This window comes from Hemiscyllium ocellatum, chromosome 1, assembly GCF_020745735.1.
Source record: "Hemiscyllium ocellatum isolate sHemOce1 chromosome 1, sHemOce1.pat.X.cur, whole genome shotgun sequence".
NCBI classification, from domain to species: Eukaryota; Metazoa; Chordata; class Chondrichthyes; order Orectolobiformes; family Hemiscylliidae; genus Hemiscyllium; species Hemiscyllium ocellatum.
Window position 1 is genome coordinate 119,255,847 of NC_083401.1, and position 22,917 is coordinate 119,278,763.

The window sequence follows — 22,917 nt, forward strand, 5'->3', positions numbered from 1 at the left end:
GTGGAGCAGACGCGATAGCCTGAATGGCCTAATACTGCTCCCATATCTTATGTTCTTGTTGAATTTGGACACAAGACTGCTTCTACATCTGAGTTGAGGTGAGTGTCATTGAACACTGTGCAATCATCACTAAAGTGGAGGGAATATCATTCATAAAACATCTCAAATGGTAGGGCCAAGGACACCATCCGTGGGAACTTTGTTAGAGATATTCTGGAATCAAAATGACTGACCTCCAACAACCACAACCATCTTCTTTGTGTTGAGGTAAGATTCTAACCACCAGTTTTCCTACCAATTCCAGTCAATTCCAGTTTTGTTCTGGTTCCTTGATGCCACAGCCAGTTAAATGCAGCCTTGAAGTCAAGGGCAATTACTCCCACCTTAACTCTGGAGCTCTGATCTTTTGTTCATATTTGAACTAAGCCTGTAATGAGGTCAAAAACTGAGTGGCCCAAGTATTAAACAAGTGCTGCTTCAAAGCACTCCATTGCTTTGCTAATGATCAAAACTAAACTGATAAGGCAGTATTTGGCCATGTTGGATTTGTCCTGTTTGTGTGCACAGGACAGACCTGAGCAATTTTCCACATTACCAGCTAGGCGTCAGTATTGTAGCTGTACTGGAAGAGTTTGGCTCGGGACAAAGGTCAATTAGGGATGAGCAATAATTTCTGGCTTAGACAGTGACATCCAAATCTTGAGAATAGAATAAAAATATAATAGATGAATGAAAGTAAAATCAGGAATAGAAAGAGAGAAAACATTTGATGTTGAGAAACAATAAAATGAGATACAGGAAAGATGGTTTTAAAATGTGAAATATTTAACGTTTTGAAATCTCAATTCATTATGTTGCTAAAAATGAGACTCCACATTTGGAACTGTTCATTTTCTGAGCCACTGATTGATTGTCCATCATTAAAAACTATGAATACAATTAAAGGTACTTAGGCTATTATTTAGACTTAACACTCCTTGGCAAGTTAAATGAAGAATTAAATGGCAAATGTAGTAACTTCATTAAACTAACGGAGAGTTATGGGCAACGTAATTCCTGTTGAATTGAACTGAATTAGCCGTATTGTCACATGTACTCACACAAGTAAGGGAAAAGCTTACAAGTCAGCATTTATTGCACCGACTTAGGTACAAAGGCACCTAGCTATGGAGTGGATAAAAAGGCGCAGCATCAGAGGAGTAGGAAAGGTGATGTTGTGGGTTGGGACCTTACCTCAGAACTAGGGAGGGGGAAAGGAGGCTGAGAAATAAATAAAGGGAGCGAGTGTAAGGAAATATAGGTGGATGGCGAGAGGTGAATGCAGGTGGAGGTTATTGTGATAGGTCAGTGGGAAGGGTGAAGCAGATAGGTGAGAAGGAAGATGGTCAGGTAAGTCAGGTCAAAGAGGTGGGGAGGAGAGGGTGGGCTGGAGCTCGCTCTACTTAGGTACAGATTCTTGGTACAAATTCTTAAGAAACAAAAATAGAAAATAAAGAAATAAAAAGTCCCAGCATTAAACACCTTCAAAAGTACAAAATTATAATAATACAGTAGAAAAATGAAGAGATAAAAGGTTCAGAATAACAGTTCTCCATGACCCACCCCCCATATTGGAATCCCAGGTCAGACCCACCACGATGCCAAAGAAAATGTCTCATGGAGTCACAGACTGACTGAAGCTGCCATAAGGTGCACTCTAACAGTCGTGGTAGTGTCCCTACCTCAGAACCTGGAAGCCTGGGTTAAAATTCTACCTGCTTCAGGGATGTGCAAAACATCTCTAAACAGGTTGATTGGAAAATATCAACAGCAGAATAGCATAAATTGTCAAGCGACTTGTAGCAATTTTCAGTTCACTGGACATCACTCTGTTACCACAAGTTGGAGACTAATTTGCACATTCATAACAGTGTGAACGTACATTTTCTTTGTAAATTCTGGCCCAATCTCCCCATGTTGGGCTGCAGTGTTAGCTGACCTCTTGATCTGCTTCAGGAAATGGATGAAAACAGAAAACAGGTGTTGTCAAGAATGAACTGAGTGGAATGCTTCAGGGATTGATGCTCGAGCCTGCATGGTTCCGTGATGGACAGAGTAAAAGCATAATGAAGTGAGTCAGTCTTACCTCAGCTAAGGTAATAAGAAGAGGGTCAAAGCAAACAGTCTCTGGTGGCTGATCCCATTGTAGTCTATGACTCACTGAACCATGAAATAACCTGATGGAAAAAGATGTGCACAAAAACAATAACATAAGAAGAAATCCAATTTTAAATCCAAAGCAATGCATAAGCATTTTCAGATGTCCCAAAGGATGTTTCAAAACACTTCATATAAGAAATCACTCTCATAATTGTTTATTATTTAAAGCAAGAAACATGTTACAAAATGGCACTGAGAGAGGTGAATGCAGGTGGGGGTTATAGTGGCTCAGAAGGGAAGGGGGGAAAATAGGAGAGCGATACTGATAGGAGATTCAATGGTTAGAGGAACAGACACAAGATTCTGTGGTCGTGAATGAGACTCCTAGATGGTATGTTGCCTCCCAGGTGACAGGGTCAGGGATGTCTCAGATTAAATTTACAGGATTCTTAAGCAGGGGTGGGGGGTGGGGGGCGCGGGCGGCGAAACTAGCCAGAAATCGTGATACACATTGGTACCAATGACGTAGCTAGGAAAAGGGATGAGGACCTGAAAAATAAATATAGGGAGTTAGGTTGGAAGCTTAAAAGCAGGACAAGCAGAGTAGTAATCTCAGGATTACTGTGAGCTAGTAATGTTAAGAACGGAGAGCAAGTGCAGCTGAAAATGCGGTTGCACAGCTGGTATAGGAGGGAGGGCTTCAGGTCTGTGGGTCATTAGGATACCTTCGAGAGAAGGTGGGACATATACATGGAGAACGGGTTACACCTGAACTGGAGGGGTACCAATATCCTGGGTGGAAGGTTTGCTAGAGTTTGGGAGGGAGATGGGAACTGGAGCTATGGATCACAGGATGGGATCGCTGGTGAACAAACAGATACAGTGTGCAGAGAGTCTTTGAGTAAGGATAGACAGTTAATAGGGCAAAGTTGCAGTCGGTGTGATGGGTTGAAGTGTGTCTATTTTAATGCAAGAAGTGTCAGGAATAAGGGAAATGAACTTAGAGCATGGATCAGTACTTGGAATAATGATGCTGATTCCTGATGAAGGGCTTATACCTGAAACGTCGATTCTCCTGCTCCTTGGATGCTGCCTGACCAGCTGTGTCTTTCCAGCCCCACTCTCTCAAATGTGGCTATTACGGAGACTTGGATGTCACAGGGGCAGGAAAGTTTGTTGGATGTTGCAGGGTTTAGATGTTTCAAAAGGAATAGGGAGGGAGGTAAAAGAGGTGGGGTTGTGGCATTGTTAATCGGGGTAGTATCACAGCTGTAGAAAGGGAGGTCGTTGAGAAGGGTTTGTCCGCAGAATCAGTGTGGGTGGACATTAGAAACAGGAAAGGAGCAGTCACTTTCCTGGGAATTTTGTACAGCCACCTTCCCTTCCCCCCTCCCCCCCCACCCCAAAATAGCAACGGAGACACGGCGCAGCAAATTGGGAGGCAGGTTGTTGTCATGGGTGACTTTAACTTCCCTAATATTGATTGGGACCTCCTTAGTTCAAATAGTTTGGATGGAACAGTTTTTGTCAGGTGTGTCCAGGAAGGGTTGCTGACTCAATATGTAGTTAAGCCAACTAGAGGGGTGGCCATATTGTATTTGGTACTTGGCAAATGAACCTTGCCAAGTGTCTGATGTCTTGGTGGGAGTGCATTATGGTGATAGTGATCACAATTCCATGACTTTTACTGAAGTCACAGAGGGGTATAGGAGCAGATGGTACGGGAGTGTATTTAATTGAGAGAGGGGGAAATTACAATGCTATTTGGCAGGAACTATGCAGCATAACTTGGGATCAGATGTTCTCAGGAAAATGCACAGCAGAAATGGAGGTTGTTTAGGGAGCATTTCCTGCGATTGCTAGATAGGTTTGTCCCACTGAGGCAAGGAAGGGATGGTAGAGTGAAGGAACCTTGGATGACTAGAGAACTGAAACATCTAATCAAGAGGAAGTAGGAAGCTCACTTAAAGGTTGAGAAAACAAGGATCAGATAGAGCTCTAGAGGGTTACAAGGTAGCCAGGAAGGAACTGAAGAATGGTCTTAGACCAGCTTGAAGGGGGCATGAAAAAGCCTTGGTGGATAGGATTAAGGAAAACCCTAAGTGTTCTCCACTTATGTGGGGAACAAGAAGATGGCCAGAATGAGGGTAGGGCCAATCAGGGATAGTGGAGGGAACTGGAGTCAGAGGTACGGGACGTCCTTAAGGAATACTTTGCTTCAGTATTCACTCCTGAGAGGAACCTTGACATTTATGAGGACAGTGTGAATCAAGCTGATATGCTCGAATAAGTTGATGTTACGAATGAGGATGTTGTGTAAATTTTGAAAAACTTGAGGATAGGTAAGTCCCCTGGGCCAGATGGGATATACCCAAGGTTACAACAGGAAGCAAGGGAAGAGACTGCTGGGCCTTTGGCGATGATCTTTGTGTCCTCACTGTCCACTGGAGTAGTACCAGATGATGGGAGGATGGCAAATGTTATTCCCTGGTTCAAGAAAAGGAACAGGGATAACCCTGAGAATTACAGAACAATCAGTCTTATGTCAGTGGTGGGCAAATTACTGGAAAGGATTTTCAAAGACAGGATTTGTGATTATTTGGAAAAGTATAGTTTGATTAGAGATAATCAGCATGGCTTTGTGAGGGGCAGGTCATGCCTCAGAAGCCTAATTGAATTCTTTGAGATTGTGACAAAACATATTGATGAAGGTAGAGCAGTTGATGTGGTGTATATGGATTTTAGCAAGGCATTCGATAAGGTTTCCCATGGTAGGCTCATTCAGAAAGTAAGCAGGCAGGGGGTACAGAGAAATCTGGCTGTCTGGATACAGAATTGGTGGTTCCATAGAAAACAGAGGGTTGTAGTAGATGGAAAGTATTCAGCCTGGAGCTCAGTAACTAGTGGTGTTCCACAAGGATCTATTCTGGGACCTCTGCTCTTTGCGATTTTTATAAATGACTTGGACGAGGGCGTGGAAGGTTCGGTTAGTAAGTTTGCCAATGACACTAAGGTTCATGGAGTTGTAGATGGTGTGAAAGGTTGTTGTAGGTTCCAACGGGACATTGACATGATGCAGAGCTGGACTGTGAACTGACAGATGGAATTCAACTTGGAAAAGTGCGAAATGATTCATTTTGGAAGGTTGAATTTGAATGCAGAATGCAGGGTTAAAGGCAGGACTCTTGGCAGTGTGGAAGAACAGAGGGATCTTGGGGTCCATGTACACTGATCCCTCAAAGTTGCCACCCAAGTTGATAGGGGTGTTAAGAAGGCATATAATGTGTAAGCTTTCATTAGCGGGGGATTGAGTTTAAGAGCCGTGAAGTTTTGCTGCAGCTCTATACAGCCCTGGTTAGACCACACTTGGAATATTGTGTTCTGTTCTTGTCGCCTCATTACAGGAAGGATGTGGAAATTTTAGAGAGGGTGCAGAGAAGATTACCAGAAATGCTGCTGGGACTGGAGGGCATGTCTTATGAAGAAGAGTAGAGAGAGAGCTAGAGCTTTTCTTAATTGAGCGAAGTAGAATGAGAGTTGAATAACATTATTCCTGATGAAGGGCTTATGCTCGAAACGTCGAATTCTCTATTCCTGAGTTGCTGCCTAACCTGCTGTGCTTTGACCAGCAACACATTTGCAGCTGTGATCTCCAGCATCTGCAGACCTCATTTTTTACCTGAATAACATAGGTGTACAAGATGATGAGCAGGATAAATAGAACAAATAGCCAGAGATTTTCACTCCTGGGCAGAAATGGCTATCATGAGGGGACATAATTTAAGGTGATTGGAGGAAGGTTTAGGGGAGATGTCAGAGGTAGGTTCTTTACTCCGAGTGTGGTGGTGCGTGGAATTCACCGCCAGCATTGGTAGTAGAGTCAGATACATTAGGGGCATTTAAGTCACTCCTGGGTAGGCACATGGACGATAGTAAAATATAGGCTATGTAGGTTAGTTAGATTTTAGAGAAAGATAAAAGGTCAGCACAACATCAAGGGCTGAAGGACCTGTACTGTGCTGTACTGTTCTGTGTTGAAAAATGAATGACCAATTAACTTGAGCAACAGTAATCTCTTGTATTACCATAGGAGATTATGTTTGCTTTTATAATAATTAAAATTTACAATGCAACCTCATTTCAAGGATCAAACATTGTCATGGTCCCCTGAACTTTAAGGGTTCGTGGTGGTAGGGCAGACCTGTGAGATTGTGGGAAGGGAGAAGACCTGTGAAAGCTTGCGGTATGGAATAGATGGTTATGTGAAGATTTCATGGTGGGTTTAAAATTTACAAGGCCTTGAAGTAGAAGTGTTTAGGTCACATGCACAATGTGAAAAGAAAAGCAAGGATTTAAAGGTGCCTTATAGCTGTTCACTTTGGTCAGAGCTCCACTTCAACCATTACTTCCTCGGAGCTAGTGATCTTAATTTTGACTCAAGACCCCACTTCGGAAAACCTGCACTAAAACATGTGAACTATACTGACGTTATCAAATAATTTAATTAAAATATCTGAGAGAATACCGCAGAATGAATTGTAAGTTTTTTTGATTCACACAGAATGATACTAAAAACTGATTAACAAAATTATCAGCATATTTATACAAAACAACAACAATTAAAGGATGATGCAATGACATCTTAGGTCAACCATTGATTTCAAGTAATTTCTGATGTTACCCAAATCCATCCTTTAGATGACGCCTACAATCATTGTCAGGTATCAATAAATTATTTTCCAGGAATTACCTGCACGGAATCTCTCTTTTAGAATATGCTGCAGCAAATATAGATTGTTGTCTCAGTGGGTCACTGAACTGAAAGAAAGCATCATTTATAACATGTTATTTTGGAGTCATAAAGTATTTCCATATTCATCAATATATTAGAGCAAAATATTAAAGATGCTAGACATCGTATAGAACGTGATGGAGAAACTCAGAAGGTCTGGTAACAACTGTGGAAAGAGAAGCAGTTAACATTGAGTCCAGTACCACTCCCCTTCAGAACCAAATAAAATACAAAATAGTCACTCCAAAGTTATTACCTTGCGATCTTTCTCCCAGACACATAAAGATGATACATTACACTGGACACTGACTGCACGCTGTGCAATTTATGTCAAAAATATGACAAGATTCCCAGGACAGCAAATGCTGCATCACTGGGACAGCCTGCAATTAAAAAGCCACATTGTTCCTGGAGTGGTTACAAAAGTTGAAGATTTCATAAAGAAAGGAGAATTTCCCCAATATCTCCAACTTGCAGACTCATGCTGACAAAAAGTACGGACTAGATTTCTGTACTTAACAAGAATTACTATTTATTACAAACAAAGGTTCTAGATACAGATAAATAATTATGAATTGTCAGCATTTGTAACTGTTCTGGGTAAAACACTAACCTCTTCGTACACATACAGACATAGATAGGAAACATGACCTGAACATTATGGGTGGGTTCACGAGGTTGATCCTCAGTATGAAGAGATTTTCTGAGAAAAGGTTGGGTTTATACTCATTGGAGTTTAAAAGAATGAGAAGATTCTTAAAAGACTTAACAGGGTAGATGCAAACGGATCGTTTCTCCTTGTGGGTGAGTCTTTGAGCAGAGGGTAAAACCTCAGAGGAAGAAGTTGCCCATTTAAGACAGAAATAAGGAGGACTTTTTCTCTTAGAGGGTAATGAATTTGAGGAATTCTTTACCACAGAGGGCTGTGAAGGTTAAGTCAGTAAGTATATTCGAGGCTGAGGTAGACATTTTTAATAAGTAAAAGAATAAGGGTTACGGAGAACAGGCAGGAAAGTGGAGTTCATAATTATCAGATCATGATTTCATTGAATGGTGGAGTGGACTCAATGAGCTGAATGGTCTACTTCTGTTCCAATGTCTTCTTGTCTTACGGAGGGAAAGACTGGGAAGGCAGTTTAGTGGTCCCTGTCCACAAAGATCACTGAAATGACTTTTGTACAAATCGGAACATTGCTTCTCAATCTTCCTTCTGCAGGTACTTTCATTTGTTTTCAGGAGGGATAAGGTGACTTATAAAGGTTTTTCACATATCAATTAAAAGTCACAGCTTCAGCAATTGCAAAAAGGGAAACAAATGGGCCATCTTCAGTAATGAGATGCTTATTACTGCAGAGAAAAGATTTGACTATCTGGAGCCAATCACATAGTTGTTGCCAGGCCTATTATTAGTGACTGGTCACTAATCCACAGACCAATCAGCAACTTGCTTGCCATCCTTTGGCTCCAGCACATCACTAGGTTTTCACGAGTGTTTGAGCAACAGCTGAGTGAACGGCATTTACAATCAGAGTTGGGGTACTTGCATTAAAAATGTGCAGCAATCTTTCAACAATCCTTATGTTTTTAAAACTGTTGTTTTCCCACTTTGGTCTACAATCAAAATTTCAGAAAAATAAAAAGGTATGGGCTAGAATTCTACATTTGTGCTTTTCTCCTGATGAATATTAGCTGTCCACTTACTCTCATGGTGAATAAGTGGACAGCTGTTATTAAAGCAATAGCCAGGTAATATTGGTATTGTTCGAATGAAGCATTTCTTACCTGCTCTACTGTTTAGAGATTGGTCCCACTGTCAGCTTGAAAATGATTTTGCCCTACAAATCCCTGTAGCTGCAAGGTGATTGTGGTGTAACAAGGAAAATGGGCATCTGGGACACTGGTAAACAATGGGTCCCTAATCTATTTCCTTAATCAGTGACATTTAAAGATTAAGAAAGAAATCAAGAAATGAAGAAGACGACATTAGAATCAAATCAGGTGAAGAAAAATAAAGGGGAAGGACAATTGGATTAAAAAGAAAGAAGAGAAAGAAAAAATAAGGAACTTGTTTACTTGCAGATAATAAACTGTTTCTTTCCAGGGCCAGGGGTGTAAAAAGGCACTGCAGGTACATAAATCTCTTACATAAAAGGAGACTTTCAATTAAAGTACTTGTTCTACTGTGCTTGGTGTTTTCTACTCAACCTGTTCAAAGATGCAATTGGACATTTCTAAAGCAGTTGGGACTGGAGTGTGGGCCTCACGGTCCAGACGTGGGGACACTACCACTGTTCCATAACAGCTCTCAACATTCCATTGTTCTACAATGAGTTTCATTTAGCAATTAACGAGCAGATGCAGTAATTTCATAAAAGACATGAGGAGCTTGAGAACAAGTTGTAATTTCTGAGAGGCTAACGAGGGAGCACTGTAAATCAGCAACTTGTGGTGATTTGCAGTTCATGCGTACCTATTTTTCACATAAGTAGGCGGACATTTTAATCAGCAAAAATGAAGAAATCTATCAATATCACCATAATTTTTCTACAAAACATGGGCTAATGATAGGCCAAGTTGGAGGAAGATATCTGGCATTTCTCAAGATTTTGTAGAGATGTTGGAGGTTGCAACAATGATGATGTCCTCTGGTTATGGAAGCTGGAGTTTGACATAAATTAATCTGACAGCTTCATATAAGTTTTACTTGTTATGATTGTATCTCCAGAGTAGTAAATGAACAGCAGTCTGCTGTAATAAAACAGTTTTATTTTCAAATAGCAAAATGCAATTAGTAATCCTTGTAGAGAGGGAACAAAAGCAATTTGTACTCTTAATGCTGCAAATGTTTTGAAAAACAGATACTGTCAGAAGCTGAAGAGAAGCATTACTGCATTTGAGCAAATTGAATGCTACTTCTAAAGCCTAGTAGCTCCCATTGTACAGTCTGAACTTTCGCAATCTCTGAACAATCACATCATTGGGCCAAAGATCCTCCCATTGGCAGATTTGTTGCATGGCAATCCAAATACCCACTAACACAAAACCCTCTGAGAACCCAAGTTACGCAGAGTATTCTGAAGGCTACAAAACCTCTGTCAACACGCGGACTCTCATGAGAGAGAAATACTGCACTGGTACAATATTTTAAAGAACTACTTTACTTCTCAGCAAAATGGCAGAGGTGCATCAGCTTGGGAGTAGTAATTAGAAGTGTCTTTGGATTCTCTGACACATTAGTGAAGATGTTACTTGCAGCACAGAGCATTAAGGGAAATATTTGAAAGTGCTAACAGTAGAAGGCAGCATAGCAAAGTGATTTAGGCTGTCTGAATGGAAGCGATTGTGGCTGTTAGCTAACGAAACATCACTCCTGAAACAGGCCTTGCATTCAAAGCTTTGATGGAATATGAATAAATCATTTCTATATGAAATATTTCTGAAGTGCAAAAATTGTAAGCTCAAGGCAGAATCTTACTGGTCATGCCAAGGCAGCTCTGACCGATTGGAAGACAGGATGGGAAGTTGGCGGGTAGCTAATGTGAACATCATGGCCACATTGGAAATTCCAACAGGAACTTCTTGGTGGTGGACAGACTTAGGCCAAAGTGTGACAGCTCTCTAGAAGCAGTTTGTTGGGGGTAGAGGCAGGGTTGCACGGTGGGGGGGGGGTGGAGGGTGAGCACCAGTGTTTAAGGAGAAGAGGCAGAAAACTGGCACCCAGAACAGGTTGCCCCTTTATTCTGCAACACTGATGTTGAGGTTCTTCTGGCCTGTGAGGTGGAAAGGAAGGTCCTCAGGTCCTCTCTCTGGCTGGTGGAATCCCATGGTTCAGGGTTTTATACACACAGGTTTTGCCGACCTTGAGAGAATAACCAACCTTGTGAACAGCTGTGAGTAAGTGCACTCAAATATACTGTACTTACATAAGCAATGCACTGATGTGGGCTGCATTTTGTGCATACATTATAAAATGAACAAGCCAGTAGGCTGATGGGACAGAGATGAGGTGGATTTGCCCCAACAAATGCTGCTCTGCAGCCAACAAGAATACCAGCAAAGGGCAGAGACACAATGAGGAGGTTAAGGCTACTAACTTTATTGGGGTTCCTTGATCTTTCAGACTGATGGACTATCGATGCAGCAAGCCCAATGACAGAGGTCACTCCTGTGGAGTCACTAGTGTGGCGGACTCCAGTGGTAGTTTTAACAGCACCTCAGGATGAGGACAAACACCATGTGCATCTGAACAATCAGGGTCATTGAAGGGGGAATAACAAACCCTCTAGACAGATCTCCAACATTCACTAATGTTGAGAATATGTCAATACCGAGCTGTATCTTCATTGCAAGTGCCCTCAGGCGCAGTTCAAAGACAGAACCAGGTCAGGCTGTTTCCCAGGCTACAACGGTTCAGCTGAAAGTGCCTAGACCATATTATCTCTGAACAAACAAAAGAACTGCTGATGCTGGAAATCAGAAACAAAAATAAAAAATGCTGGAAAAGCTCAGCAGGTCTGGCAGCATCTGTGGAGAGAAATCAAAGTTAACATTCTGGGTCCAGTGACCCTTCTTCAGAACATTACTCTGATTATCTTGAATTACTGACATAAATCTGATGTAACCAGAAACCTATCCTGACCTGGTCATCTTTGTTCCTGCAGAAACTATGTTCTGTATCTTCCTCTTCTTCCAATAAACTATGTTGTTCCAGGTACCCATCCACTTCAACATGTACACCTCTCTATGCAGCCGGATAATGGAAACTGAAGAGCACCACAAGAGCCTAGCAGGAGCACTGCACAGGGCACCACACAACTGCTCCAAGCAGCAGCATTACATCTTGAGAAGCCCGCTCAATGGTGCTGCTTGTGAGTAGATGGTTTCAGTTTTGGTAGCTTTGTGCCAGAGTCTCAGAGTCCTGTGAAGGGAAGCACAGTCTGCTCTACAAGAGCCAGTGTCTGAATCCTGAGAATCATCCACAGCAGTTTAAGGGAGGAATGTTCAGTTCTGGCAGCCTGCCTGCTGAAGGAACAATTCCTGGTAGTTCCCAGAAAGGTCACCACACACAATACAGGAGGATCTTCTTGTACTCATGGACCAGTTGGAGATTAACGGAGAGGAAAGACCTCTGTTGATGAATCGCTTTGGTTCGTCAGCCAATGGCTTGATGGACACATAGATGCAGTCAATGATGCCCTACATAGATATTTTCTTATCGAACTTTATCATCAATGTCATTAGACCCCCTGCAGCAGGTGGAACTTGAACCCAGTCCTTCTGGTCCAGAGTTAGACACACTACCAACGTGCCACAAGAGCCCTCATAACTGGCTTATCATTGAGTTGTCATGTCCATGCATCTGATCTGTCCCTGACCAGTCATACATCAATACATCACCACCAAACCCAAACAAGCCCTTAATTCGCTAATGAGACAATTAACAGGATTAATTGGTCTTCAATTCCAAATTGTGTTGATCGTCAGGTCCTGCCTTCCCCCACCCTGCAGAAAGCAGCTGGTTGCAGGAATGCAGATAACGGCATACCAGCTGAAAGCACTACTTCTAGTTACAGTTCATTACCATTCCCAGGGACCCCTTGTGGTACAGTGGTAGCATCCCTACCCCCAGACCAAGAGACCTGGGTTGGAGTCCCACCTGCTCCAGTGGTGTGTAATTACATCTCCATACAGCCTGCTTACAGGAATTTCAACAGCTTCCTCGTTTCCCCTCCCCCAACATTATCCCAGTCCCAAGCCTCCAACTCGGCACCGCATTCAGGACCTGTCCATCACTCCCCCCTCTGACCTACCACATTCTCCCTCACCTTCATCCACCCATCGCTTTCTCAGCTACCTTTCCCCAAATCCCACCTCCTCCCATTTAACTCTCAGTCCCCACTCACAGGCCTCATTCCTGACGAAGGGCTTATGCCCGAAATGTTGATTCTCCCGCTCCTCGGATGCTGCCTGACCTGCTGTGCTTTTCTAGCACCACACTCTCGACTCTGATCTCCAGCATCTGCAGTCCTCACTTTCTCCTACTTGCAAAAATAGGTTTACACAAAACTTTCCATCTCCATTTCCACAACTGTCAGAACCCAAAAATTCTGCCTTTTCTTCATCAGACTTTATTAGAAAGAAGGTGGAGCGAAACCTTCTGGCATCAGTTGGGTGAATGCAAAGATATTGTTGATAAAGTTAATATATAAAAACAGAGAACTCTGCATCTGTCAGTTTGATAAGCGTACAGAGAATCATCATCAGTTGGGAGATGTAGCAGACAGCCTCCACTTATATTTTCTGCAGAGAGTAATCTGGCTTTATGTTTGTGGGGACACATTTGTGGAGGAACAAAACTGAAACCATCTGCTCACAAGCAGCACTATTGATCGGACTTCTCAAAATGGTTGCTTCTATCGAGAAAGAATTAATGTTCGAATTTAACACGACTTTTCTTCAGAAATAGGCTTGGGTTTGAAAGAAAAGTGCTGGTCCATTTAGGTTCCCGTTATTCTTTAAGGAAACCTTTAACTAGCCAATGCACAATCTGCCCTGACAGGAAACTCATGTTTGGACATGGAGAAAAACATCAAATAATAAAAGAAATTCAGTTTGGCAGCTTCTATAGAAAAAGAATTAATGTTTGAATTTAACGTGACTCTTCTTCAGAAATTGGCTTGGTTTAAAAGAAAAGTTATATCAGACTTGAGACATTAGCTCTACTCCTCTCCCACAGATGTTGAGACGTTAGCTCTGCTCTTCTCCCACAGATGTTGAGACATTAGCTCTACTCCTCTCCCCACAGATGTTGAGATGTTAGCTCTGCGCCTGTCCTCACAGATGTTGAGAAGTTAGCTCTACTCCTCTCCCCACAGATGTTGAGACGTTAGCTCTACTCCTCTCCCTACAGATGTTGAGAATGTTAGCTCTGCTCCTCTCCCCACAGATGTCGAGACATTAGCTCTGCTCCTGTCCCACAGATGTTGAGAAGTTAGCTCTACTCCTCTCCCCACAGATGTTGAGACATTAGCTCTACTCCTCTCCCCACAGATATTGAGACGTTAGCTCTGCGCCTGTCCTCACAGATGTTGAGAAGTTAGCTCTACTCCTCTCCCCACAGATGTTGAGACGTTAGCTCTACTCCTCTCCCCACAGATGTTGAGAATGTTAGCTCTGCTCCTCTCCCCACAGATGTCGAGACATTAGCTCTGCTCCTGTCCCACAGATGTTGAGACGTTAGCTCTACTCCTCTCCCACAGATGTTGACGTTAGCTCTGCTCCTCTCCCCACAGATGTTGAGATGTTAGCTCTGCTCCTCTCCCCACAGATGTTGAGATGTTAGCTCTGCTCCTCTCCCCCAGATGTTGAGACATTAGCTCTGCTCCTCTCCCCACAGAGTTATAGAGATGTACAGCATAGAAACAGACCCTTTGGTCCAACCTGTCCATGCTGACCCACCTGCCAGGACCCAGCCCATATTCCTCCAAACCCTTCCTATTCATATCCCCATGCAAATGCCTCTTAAATGTTGCAATTGTACCAGTCTCCACCACATCCTCTGGCAGCTCATTTCATACATGTACCACCCTCTATGTGAAAAAGTTGCCCCGTAGGTCTCTTTTAGATCTTTCCCCTCTCACCCTAAATCTATGCCCTCTAGTTCTGGACACCCTGACCCCAGGGAAAAGACTTTGCCTTTTTACCCTATCCATGCCCCTCATAATTTTGTAAACCTTTATAAGGTCACCCCTCAGCCTCTGACGCTCCAGGGAAAACAGCCCCAGCCTGGCATGTTTCCAGCAATTTCGTTTTTTTATTTCAGAACACCAGCTTCCACAGTATTTTCTTTCTATTTCACCGTAAAACACAGAATTAGCTTGGGATGCTAGACCAATGGTTCAGGGGTCACTTAATAGTTTGAGATTAAGAGTTGAAAGTGAAATCAGCTTAGTTATCACCACTCATGGTATAAGGAGTATTCAGTTAACACAACAGAATCAAGGGGAGAAGGCAGAGCTGTACCAAAGGCTACATTGTTTCAAGATGAGAAACTAAAGCTTTCCATCCAGAATAGGAAGATCAAACCACCTGCTTTGGGTTTTGTAATTAACCACATTCATTTTTACACATGTACACTTCAAGTCAGTTGATGTTTGAAACTGTTAATGTGTCATCCTAAAGAATTACTGTTAAAGGAATCTTCTCAATTTATTATCTCGTGCTCCTGATAGCTGCTAATTATTACATAGCAATTCAGTACTGACATACAACGTGACAATCAACTGCTATTTGTTTTGCTAAAAAATACTGTACGTATATGATCAGTTGCTCAACTTTTAGGCAACTCTGATTATACTTACATATGGCTGTTAAGCATTTATGTATGCAGGTTTTACATTTAAGCTGGAATAAATTGTAATGGAAAATTATCCATTTACTGTGAAATTTGAAAGGGAATGCTTTTCTAAAATGTAATGCTGTGCTGAGTTTTGTAAACAATACTTTGATGCGGTCTGCAGCCAGCTTGTCTCTGTTTGAATTTTGTAAACATTCAACTCGACCTTGTGACAATCGAACTCCGCGAAAGCTGAAGAACTGTTATGTCCAAGAGCAGGGGATGAGAGAATAACAACTTGAGTTTTCCCAGTCTTTGCCCTTGAGAGCGTGATAAGAAACAGTATAAGGCAAGCATCTGAACAATGCTCCTACATTGAGGCATCTAGCTGAATGTACTTGGGTCAATTCTGCAGAATTTAAATAATGCTCCTTTCTTTGCTCTTGCTAATAGTTGAGTCAAGTTGATTTAATTTCCACGACATAAATAAAAAAGTGAAGGCACCATTGTTCCAGAGGATCATAGCGCTGCTCTCTCATTGGTCAAACATAACTGTTGGCGAGTTTATCCTGAGGGTCACCAGACTCAGGTGAGGGGTGAGAAGGCAGAACCTTCATGGTGACCTCAACAGAAATTGAACCCTTGCTGTTTGCATCACTCTGCATTGTAAATGGTTGAAAGGGGACTTGATAGAGGTGTAAAATTTTGAAGAGCATAGATGGGGTAGGTTGAAAAGCACTTTTTCCAATAAGTAGAGGGGTCAACTAGCTACAAAAAGACATGACCCACTATCACGAGTATCCTTACATACAGATGAGGAAGAACACTAGTTTGACTGGGACAACACATCCATCTAGGTCAAACCAAACAGAGACATGCATAAGAATTCCTCGAAGCATGGCATTTCAACTGGAACTCTATCAATAAACACATCGATTTGGATCACATCTATCACCCTCTGAGAAAAAGAACAGGAAATGGCATCACCACCAGAAATGACATCACCAGCCCAAGGAAACCTAAACACATAAACAGAAAACGGGCCATAACATCAGTGCTTTACCGGAGGTTCAGTGATGATGTTACCTAGTATGGTGGTGAAACATCTGAAAATAAACCTTCCAGCTCAGCAAGCAAACTTACATCCAGAACCTCAACCGGAGTTACAAATCTTCTCCAAACTTGCTTTCGATTTTCCTTAATTTTGGCAGTACATTAAGAGTAAGATGATAACTAAGCAAATGCTGAACTTCTCGGAGATTTCCACATTAAATTGTGTGTGAATGCTGAAGATGAAGGCAGAGTTCTAAATGAGTGTTTTGTTTCAGTCTTCATAAATGAGGGGTAATGCAGACATTCTAGTTAAAATAAAGGGAGTATGAATTACTTGATAAAAATGTATAGTAAGAAAGAACCTGCTGGAGGGACTGACCTCTTTGAAAGTGGATAAACCATCATAGCTGGATAAATTCTATCCTGAGATTCTGACATTTACAGCACAGAAAGAGACCATTTGGCCCATTGTCTCCATGCTGATCAATTTAAGATCTGGCTTCCAAAGGGTTTTTACAAATATGTTAAGGACAAAAGGGTAACTAGGGAGAGAATAGGGCCCCTCAAAGATCAGCAAGGCGGCCTTTGTGTGGAGCCACAGAAATTGGGGGAAGATACTAAATGAATATTTTGCATTTGTATTTACTGTGGAAAAGGATATGGAAGATATAGACAGAAGTGAAATAGATGGTGACATCTTGCAAAATGTCCAGATTACAGAGGAGGAAGTGCTGGATGTCTTGAAACGGTTAAAGGTTGATAAATCCCCAGGACTGATCAGGTGTAACTAAGAACTCTGTGGGAAGCTAGAGAAGTGATTGCTTGGCCTCTTGCTGAGATATTTGTATCATCGATAGTCACAGGTGAGGTGCCGGGAGACTGGAAGTTGGCAAACATGGTGCCACTGTTTAAGAAGGGGGGTAAAGATAAGCCAGGGAACTATAGACCGGTGAACCTGACCTCAGTGGTGGGCAAGTTGTTGGAGGGAATCCTGAGGGACAGGATGTACACGGTATTTGGAAAAGCAAGGACTGATTCGGGATAGGCAACGTGGCTTTGTGTGGGAAATCATGTCTCACAAACTTGATTGAGTTTTTTGAAGAAGTAACAAAGGAGATTGATGAGGGCAGAGCAGTAGATGTGATCTATATGGACTTCAGTAAGGCGTTCGACAAGGTTCCCCATGGGAGACTGATCAGCAAGGTTAAATCTCATGGAATACATGGAGAACTAGCCATTTGGATACAAAACTGGCTCAAAGGTGGAAGACAGAGGGTGGTGGTGGAGTGTTGTTTTTCAGACTGGAGGCCTGTGACCAGTGGACTGCCACAAGGATCGGTGCTGGGTTCTCTACTTTTTGTCATTTACATAAATGATTTGGATGCGAGCATGAGAGGTATAGTTAGTAAGTTTGCAGATGACACCAAAATTGGAGGTGTAGTGGACAGCGAAGAGGGTTACCTCAGATTACAACAGGATCTGGACCAGATGGGCCAATGGACTGAGAAGTGGCAGATGGAGTTTAATTCAGATAAATGCGAGGTGCTGCATTTTGGGAAAGCAAATCTTAGCAGGACTTATACATTTAATGGTAAGGTCCTAGGGAGTGTTGCTGAACAAAGAGACCTTGGAGTGCGGGTTCATAGCTCCTTGAAAGTGGAGTCGCAGGTAGATAGGATAGTGAAGAAGGCGTTTAGTATGCTTTCCTTTACTGGTCAGAGTATTGAGTACAGGAGTTGGGAGGTCATTTTGCGGCTGTACAGGACACTGGTTAGGCCACTGTTGGTATATTGTGTGCAATTCTGGTCTCCTTCCTATCAGAAAGATGTTGTGAAACTTGAAAGTGTTCAGAAAGGATTTACAAGGATGTTGCCAGGGTTGGAGGATCTGAGCTAGAGAGAGAGGCTGAACATGTGTTGCTGGAAAAGTGCAGCAGGTCAGGCAGAATCCAAGGACATGCAGGTCCTTGTACTCCTCCATCAGCAGACCATAGCAACACGACGGCCGAAGGAAGAGCGCCTCATCTTCCACCTGGGAACCCTCCAACCACAAGGGATGAAATCAGATTTCTCCAGTTTCCTCATTTCCCCTCCCCCCACCTTGTCTCAGTCCCAAACCTCGAACTCAGCACCACCTTCCTAAACTGCAATCTTCTTCTTGACCTCTCCGCCCCCACCCCCACTCCGGCCTATCACCCTCACCTTAACCTCCTTCCACGTATCGCATTTCCAACGCCCCTCCCCCAAGTCCCTCCTCCCTACCTTTTATCATAGCCTGCTTGTTACACTTTCTTCATTCTCAAAGAAGGGCTCATGCCCGAAACATCGATTCTCCTGCTCCTTGGATGCTGCCAGACCTGCTGCGCTTTTCCAGCAACACATTTTCAGCTCTGATCTCCAACATCTGCAGTCCTCACTTTCTCTGAGAGAGGCTGAACAGGCTGGGTCTGTTTTCCCAGGAGGATTGGAGGCTGAGGGCTGACCTTATAGAGGTTTACAAAATTATGAGGGGCATGGATAGGATTAATAGACAAAGTCTTTTCCCTGGGGTCAGGGAGTCCAGAACTAGAGGGCATAGGTTTAGGGTGAGAGGGGAAAGATATAAAAGAGATCTAAGAGGCAACTTTTTCACACAGAGGATGGTACGTGTATGGAATGAGCTGCCAGAGGATGTAGTGGACGCTGGTACAATTGCAACATTTAACAGGCAATTGGATGGGTATATGAATAGGTAGGGTTTGGAGAGATACAGACCAGGTGCTGGCAGGTGGGTCTAGATTGGGTTGGAATATCTGGTCGGCATGGACGGGTTGGACCGAAGGGTCTGTTTCCATGGTGTACATCTTTATGATTCTATGACTCCACACGAACCAAATGTTCTTGCTCATGGCCAATAGTCCTGGAGGCTATGACAATGCAAGTGAATATCTAAATACGACTTAAATGTTGAGAGTTTGTGACTCAACCACCCTTTTAGCCAGCAGAACTCCGACTCCCACTTCCTTCTAGATACAAAAACATCACTCTTTAATTCCCCTCTGAGCCTTCTACCCATTACCATAAATCAATGTCCTCGTTATTGATTCCTCTACTCTTGGAAAAAGTGCCTTTCAATCTACCCCATCTACGCCCTTCAAAATGTTACACCTCTATCAAGTCCCCTTTCAATCTTCACTGCTCCACCCATATAACCCAGGCCCCTCAGCCAAGGTTGTATTCTGACAATATTCCTCTGCATCCTCACAGAGGATGTTGCAATCACAGCCTTATTATAATGTTATAATAAGGTTGTTTGTTATAATATGTTATAATATTATAACCAGAACAGCTAATAGCATTCCAGTTGTAACCTAACCAGTATTTTATGCAGTTCTATCACAACCTCCCTGCTTTTATATTTTGCACCTTGTCTAATGCCTGGAGAAATACACTATTTGTCTTCTTAACCAGATTATCTACTTGCCCTGCTATCTTCAGGGATGTACGGATATGCACATTAAGGTCCCTCTGATCTTCAATACTTTCTGAGGTCCTATTCAAAGCATTCCTTTGTCTGTTAGCCCTCCACAACAGCATTACCTCACAATTTCCCAGCAAAATCCCATTTGCCACTGTTTACCCACCTGACTAATCCATTGATGCCCTCCTGCAGTTTACCACCATCTTCCTAATGATTTAGCACCCTAACAGTTTTCATGTCATCTGCAAACTTCTTAATCATATCCCCTATAATTAAGTCCACATCATTAATACACACCACAAACAGCAAGGGCTCCACCTGCAAGCCCTGTAGACCCCCCACAGGAAACAGACTTACAGTCACATAAATATCCCTGCCTCTCAGTCAATCTTGAATCCAACATGGCACCTGGCCATGGATCATTAAGGTTTGAACTTTCTTGGACTAGTCTGCTATGAAGCATCCGAAAGGCCTTGCTGAAGCCCACATGGACCACATCAAACACATTACCTTCAACCACACTCCTAGTTATCTCAGTAAATGTGACTGAATTTGTTTAACACAACCTTCCCTTAAAAAATCCATGCTGACTATCCCCGATTAATCTGTATTTCTACAAGTGCAGATATGAAAGGAAGCCAGGAAGAAAATAGTGGATGCTCTGTGGATAATTTTTCCAATCCTCACGAGATACAGATATCAGAGAATTGGAGGCAAATCTTACACTCCTGCTCAAAAAGGTGTGATGGATCGGCCCAATAATTATAGGCTGGGCAGTCTGCCTTCAGTAGTGGGTGAATTACTGGAATCAATATTGAAAGGTGTGACTAACCACCATATTTGTTAGAGGCATGAATTAATTACAGGTATTCAGAATGGTTTTGTTAAGGGAAGATTGTGTCTTACTAAATTACTTGAATCTTTGACTAAGTAAGAAGGAGAATTGATGAGGGTAGTGCAGTGGATGTTATCTCCATGGATATCAATAAGCTATTTGACAAAGTCCCACAGAGCAGACATACGAAAATGGAAGTCCATGCGAAAATTGGAAATGTGGCCAGTCAGATCCAAAGTTTACTTAGTGATAGAAAACAAGGTGTGATGGGTTACATGTGTTTTTGCAAATGGATAGCTGCTTCCAATAGTGTTCCAAAAGGCTCAGTTTTTCTCCCTTGCTATTTTTGATACATATATTCATGACTTAGGCTTAGGTTTGGCAGATATAATTGGTAAATTTGCACGCAACACAAAGTATCAAATGGAATTGAACTCAGAGATTAATGAGCGTGTGCATTTTGAAAGGGCAAACAAAATAATGGAATAAACAGTAAATCAAAGAATATTGAAAGGGGTAGTGTAAGTGAATGACCTTGGAGCGCACGTGCTCAGGTCCTGTAAAAGGAAGAATAGGCAGACAAAATGGTAAAGATGATATTAAGGGTGGTTTTCTTCAGTGGGTGAGGTATCAAATACAAGAACACAGATGTGCAATCCATAGAAGAGACTAGCAAGGCATTTTGTGTAGAGTTCTCATTCTCATTTGATAATTACTTTAAATCTATGGCTCGCCACAGATCACAGAAAAGTTACAGCACAGATCATTGGCAGTAATTTTCCCAGGGACAACTTCCTATTGGCTATCATTATACAATTACAGAAGGTGCACAGACTCTCAATGCTGTAGGCCCAGTCGGGTAGCCAGCAGGTCTGGAATCTCAACTGCCCCATTGAGGGGGTTGGGCATCAGTGTATGCCTCAACATGGAGGCTGCTACACCAGCCAGCCAGCACAACAGTAAGCAGATAAAACAAGAACAAGAACTCAAACCAGCAAGTATAAATGAATAGAAACAAAGCCGTCTGCAATAGATTGATCTCAGACATCATTATGGTCATGTGTGTACCTGGGAGCCATTCTGACGCAGAATATCCCCTCCTACTATTTTTCAACTCCAAGTTCATCATCACAAGTCCCAAACTTTGGCTTGTTTCTCTCTTCACGTGTGTTACCAGACCTGATGAGTATTTCCAGCATTGTCTGACTTCATTGCCACCAATCCAAACCAGTTAGTGTAGGATGCTTTGGCTAACCAAATCAGGTATCATTCATTGCAAGCAAAAGCTGAAATGGTTCGACAGTAAGGTTCTTCAGCATAAATTTGTGACTATACATGTCCAATATACTAACTGCTGGAGTGGTGGTGGTGGTGGTGGTGGTGGTAAAACTGGATATTGGATGCTTTTTGATTATGGACATAGAATCTGTACAGAGTCTGATACTAATTAAGAACTGTAGTGAAGACCCTGAATACACTAAAAACCCTGCGATTAACCTTGAAAGCAAAACAGCATTCGCTTCAGCTTTTGGACAGCTGGCCTTTAGATATTGTACTCCTACCAAAATCAACCTTTCCTACATGAAATTTCATTTATATAGTGCCTCTAGGGCCATATTCATTGAGCATGACAATCTATATTACAATTAGTAGTGGCTTCTGAAACCATACCTCCAACAGCACAGTTTTCTGTTTAAACTTCATTAACAACAATGGAAATTATAGTTATCCTCAGATAAAAAGAAAAATGGAAACGTGTGGAAACTTACTGGATTGATAGTTTTTGGATTTAGCCGGTCACTGGGCCTGGGATATGGTTTAACAGTGGCAGCTGGAGGATTACTTGCTGCTGGCTCAGCTGTCTTCTTTCTCAGTACTTCAACTTTAGACTTCTCCCGAGATGACAACGACATTCTTTTCACATAAGTTTCAACTGCAAAAAAGAGAAAAAAAAAATACTATTTATTCTTAAAACAAAAATGCTACTTCATGCCCTTTGTGGCCCTGGCATGTGACCTGAGAGGCAGTTTCCTCCCAACAGTCAGGCAGCACTGTTAGGTTTGGATCTCTTGCTGTGACACCAGTCTTTGCAAATAGAAGAAGTATTCAAACTTCTTTTTGAATAATACGTCAATAATCTGGGAACACATCAAGCTGCTTACCAGTTCCTAAGGATACATATTCCTGATTCATTAGTACAAATTTTGTTGATACCTATGAAAAATGCGCATCCCGTTAATCAGATTTGGCATTTTAAACACTACCGAATTCTTTTCTTTCCATAGGTGCTAAATCAATAGGCAA

General features: G+C 42.3%; 1 protein-coding gene across 1 annotated transcript in view; it reads right to left on the bottom strand.

Moving 5' to 3' along the window:
- The window catches only part of LOC132819761 (PACRG-like protein), a 42,500-nt gene that overhangs the window by 13,258 nt on the left and 6,325 nt on the right, over positions 1 to 22,917 (bottom strand). Inside the window, exons 2-4 of the mRNA XM_060831496.1 lie at positions 22,383 to 22,546; positions 6,890 to 6,957; positions 2,126 to 2,216 (exon numbers count right to left, since the gene is read on the bottom strand). Of these exons, the coding sequence (XP_060687479.1) occupies positions 2,126 to 2,216; positions 6,890 to 6,957; positions 22,383 to 22,526 (303 nt within the window). The 5' untranslated portion in view covers positions 22,527 to 22,546. The remainder of the gene's footprint in view (positions 1 to 2,125; positions 2,217 to 6,889; positions 6,958 to 22,382; positions 22,547 to 22,917) is intronic.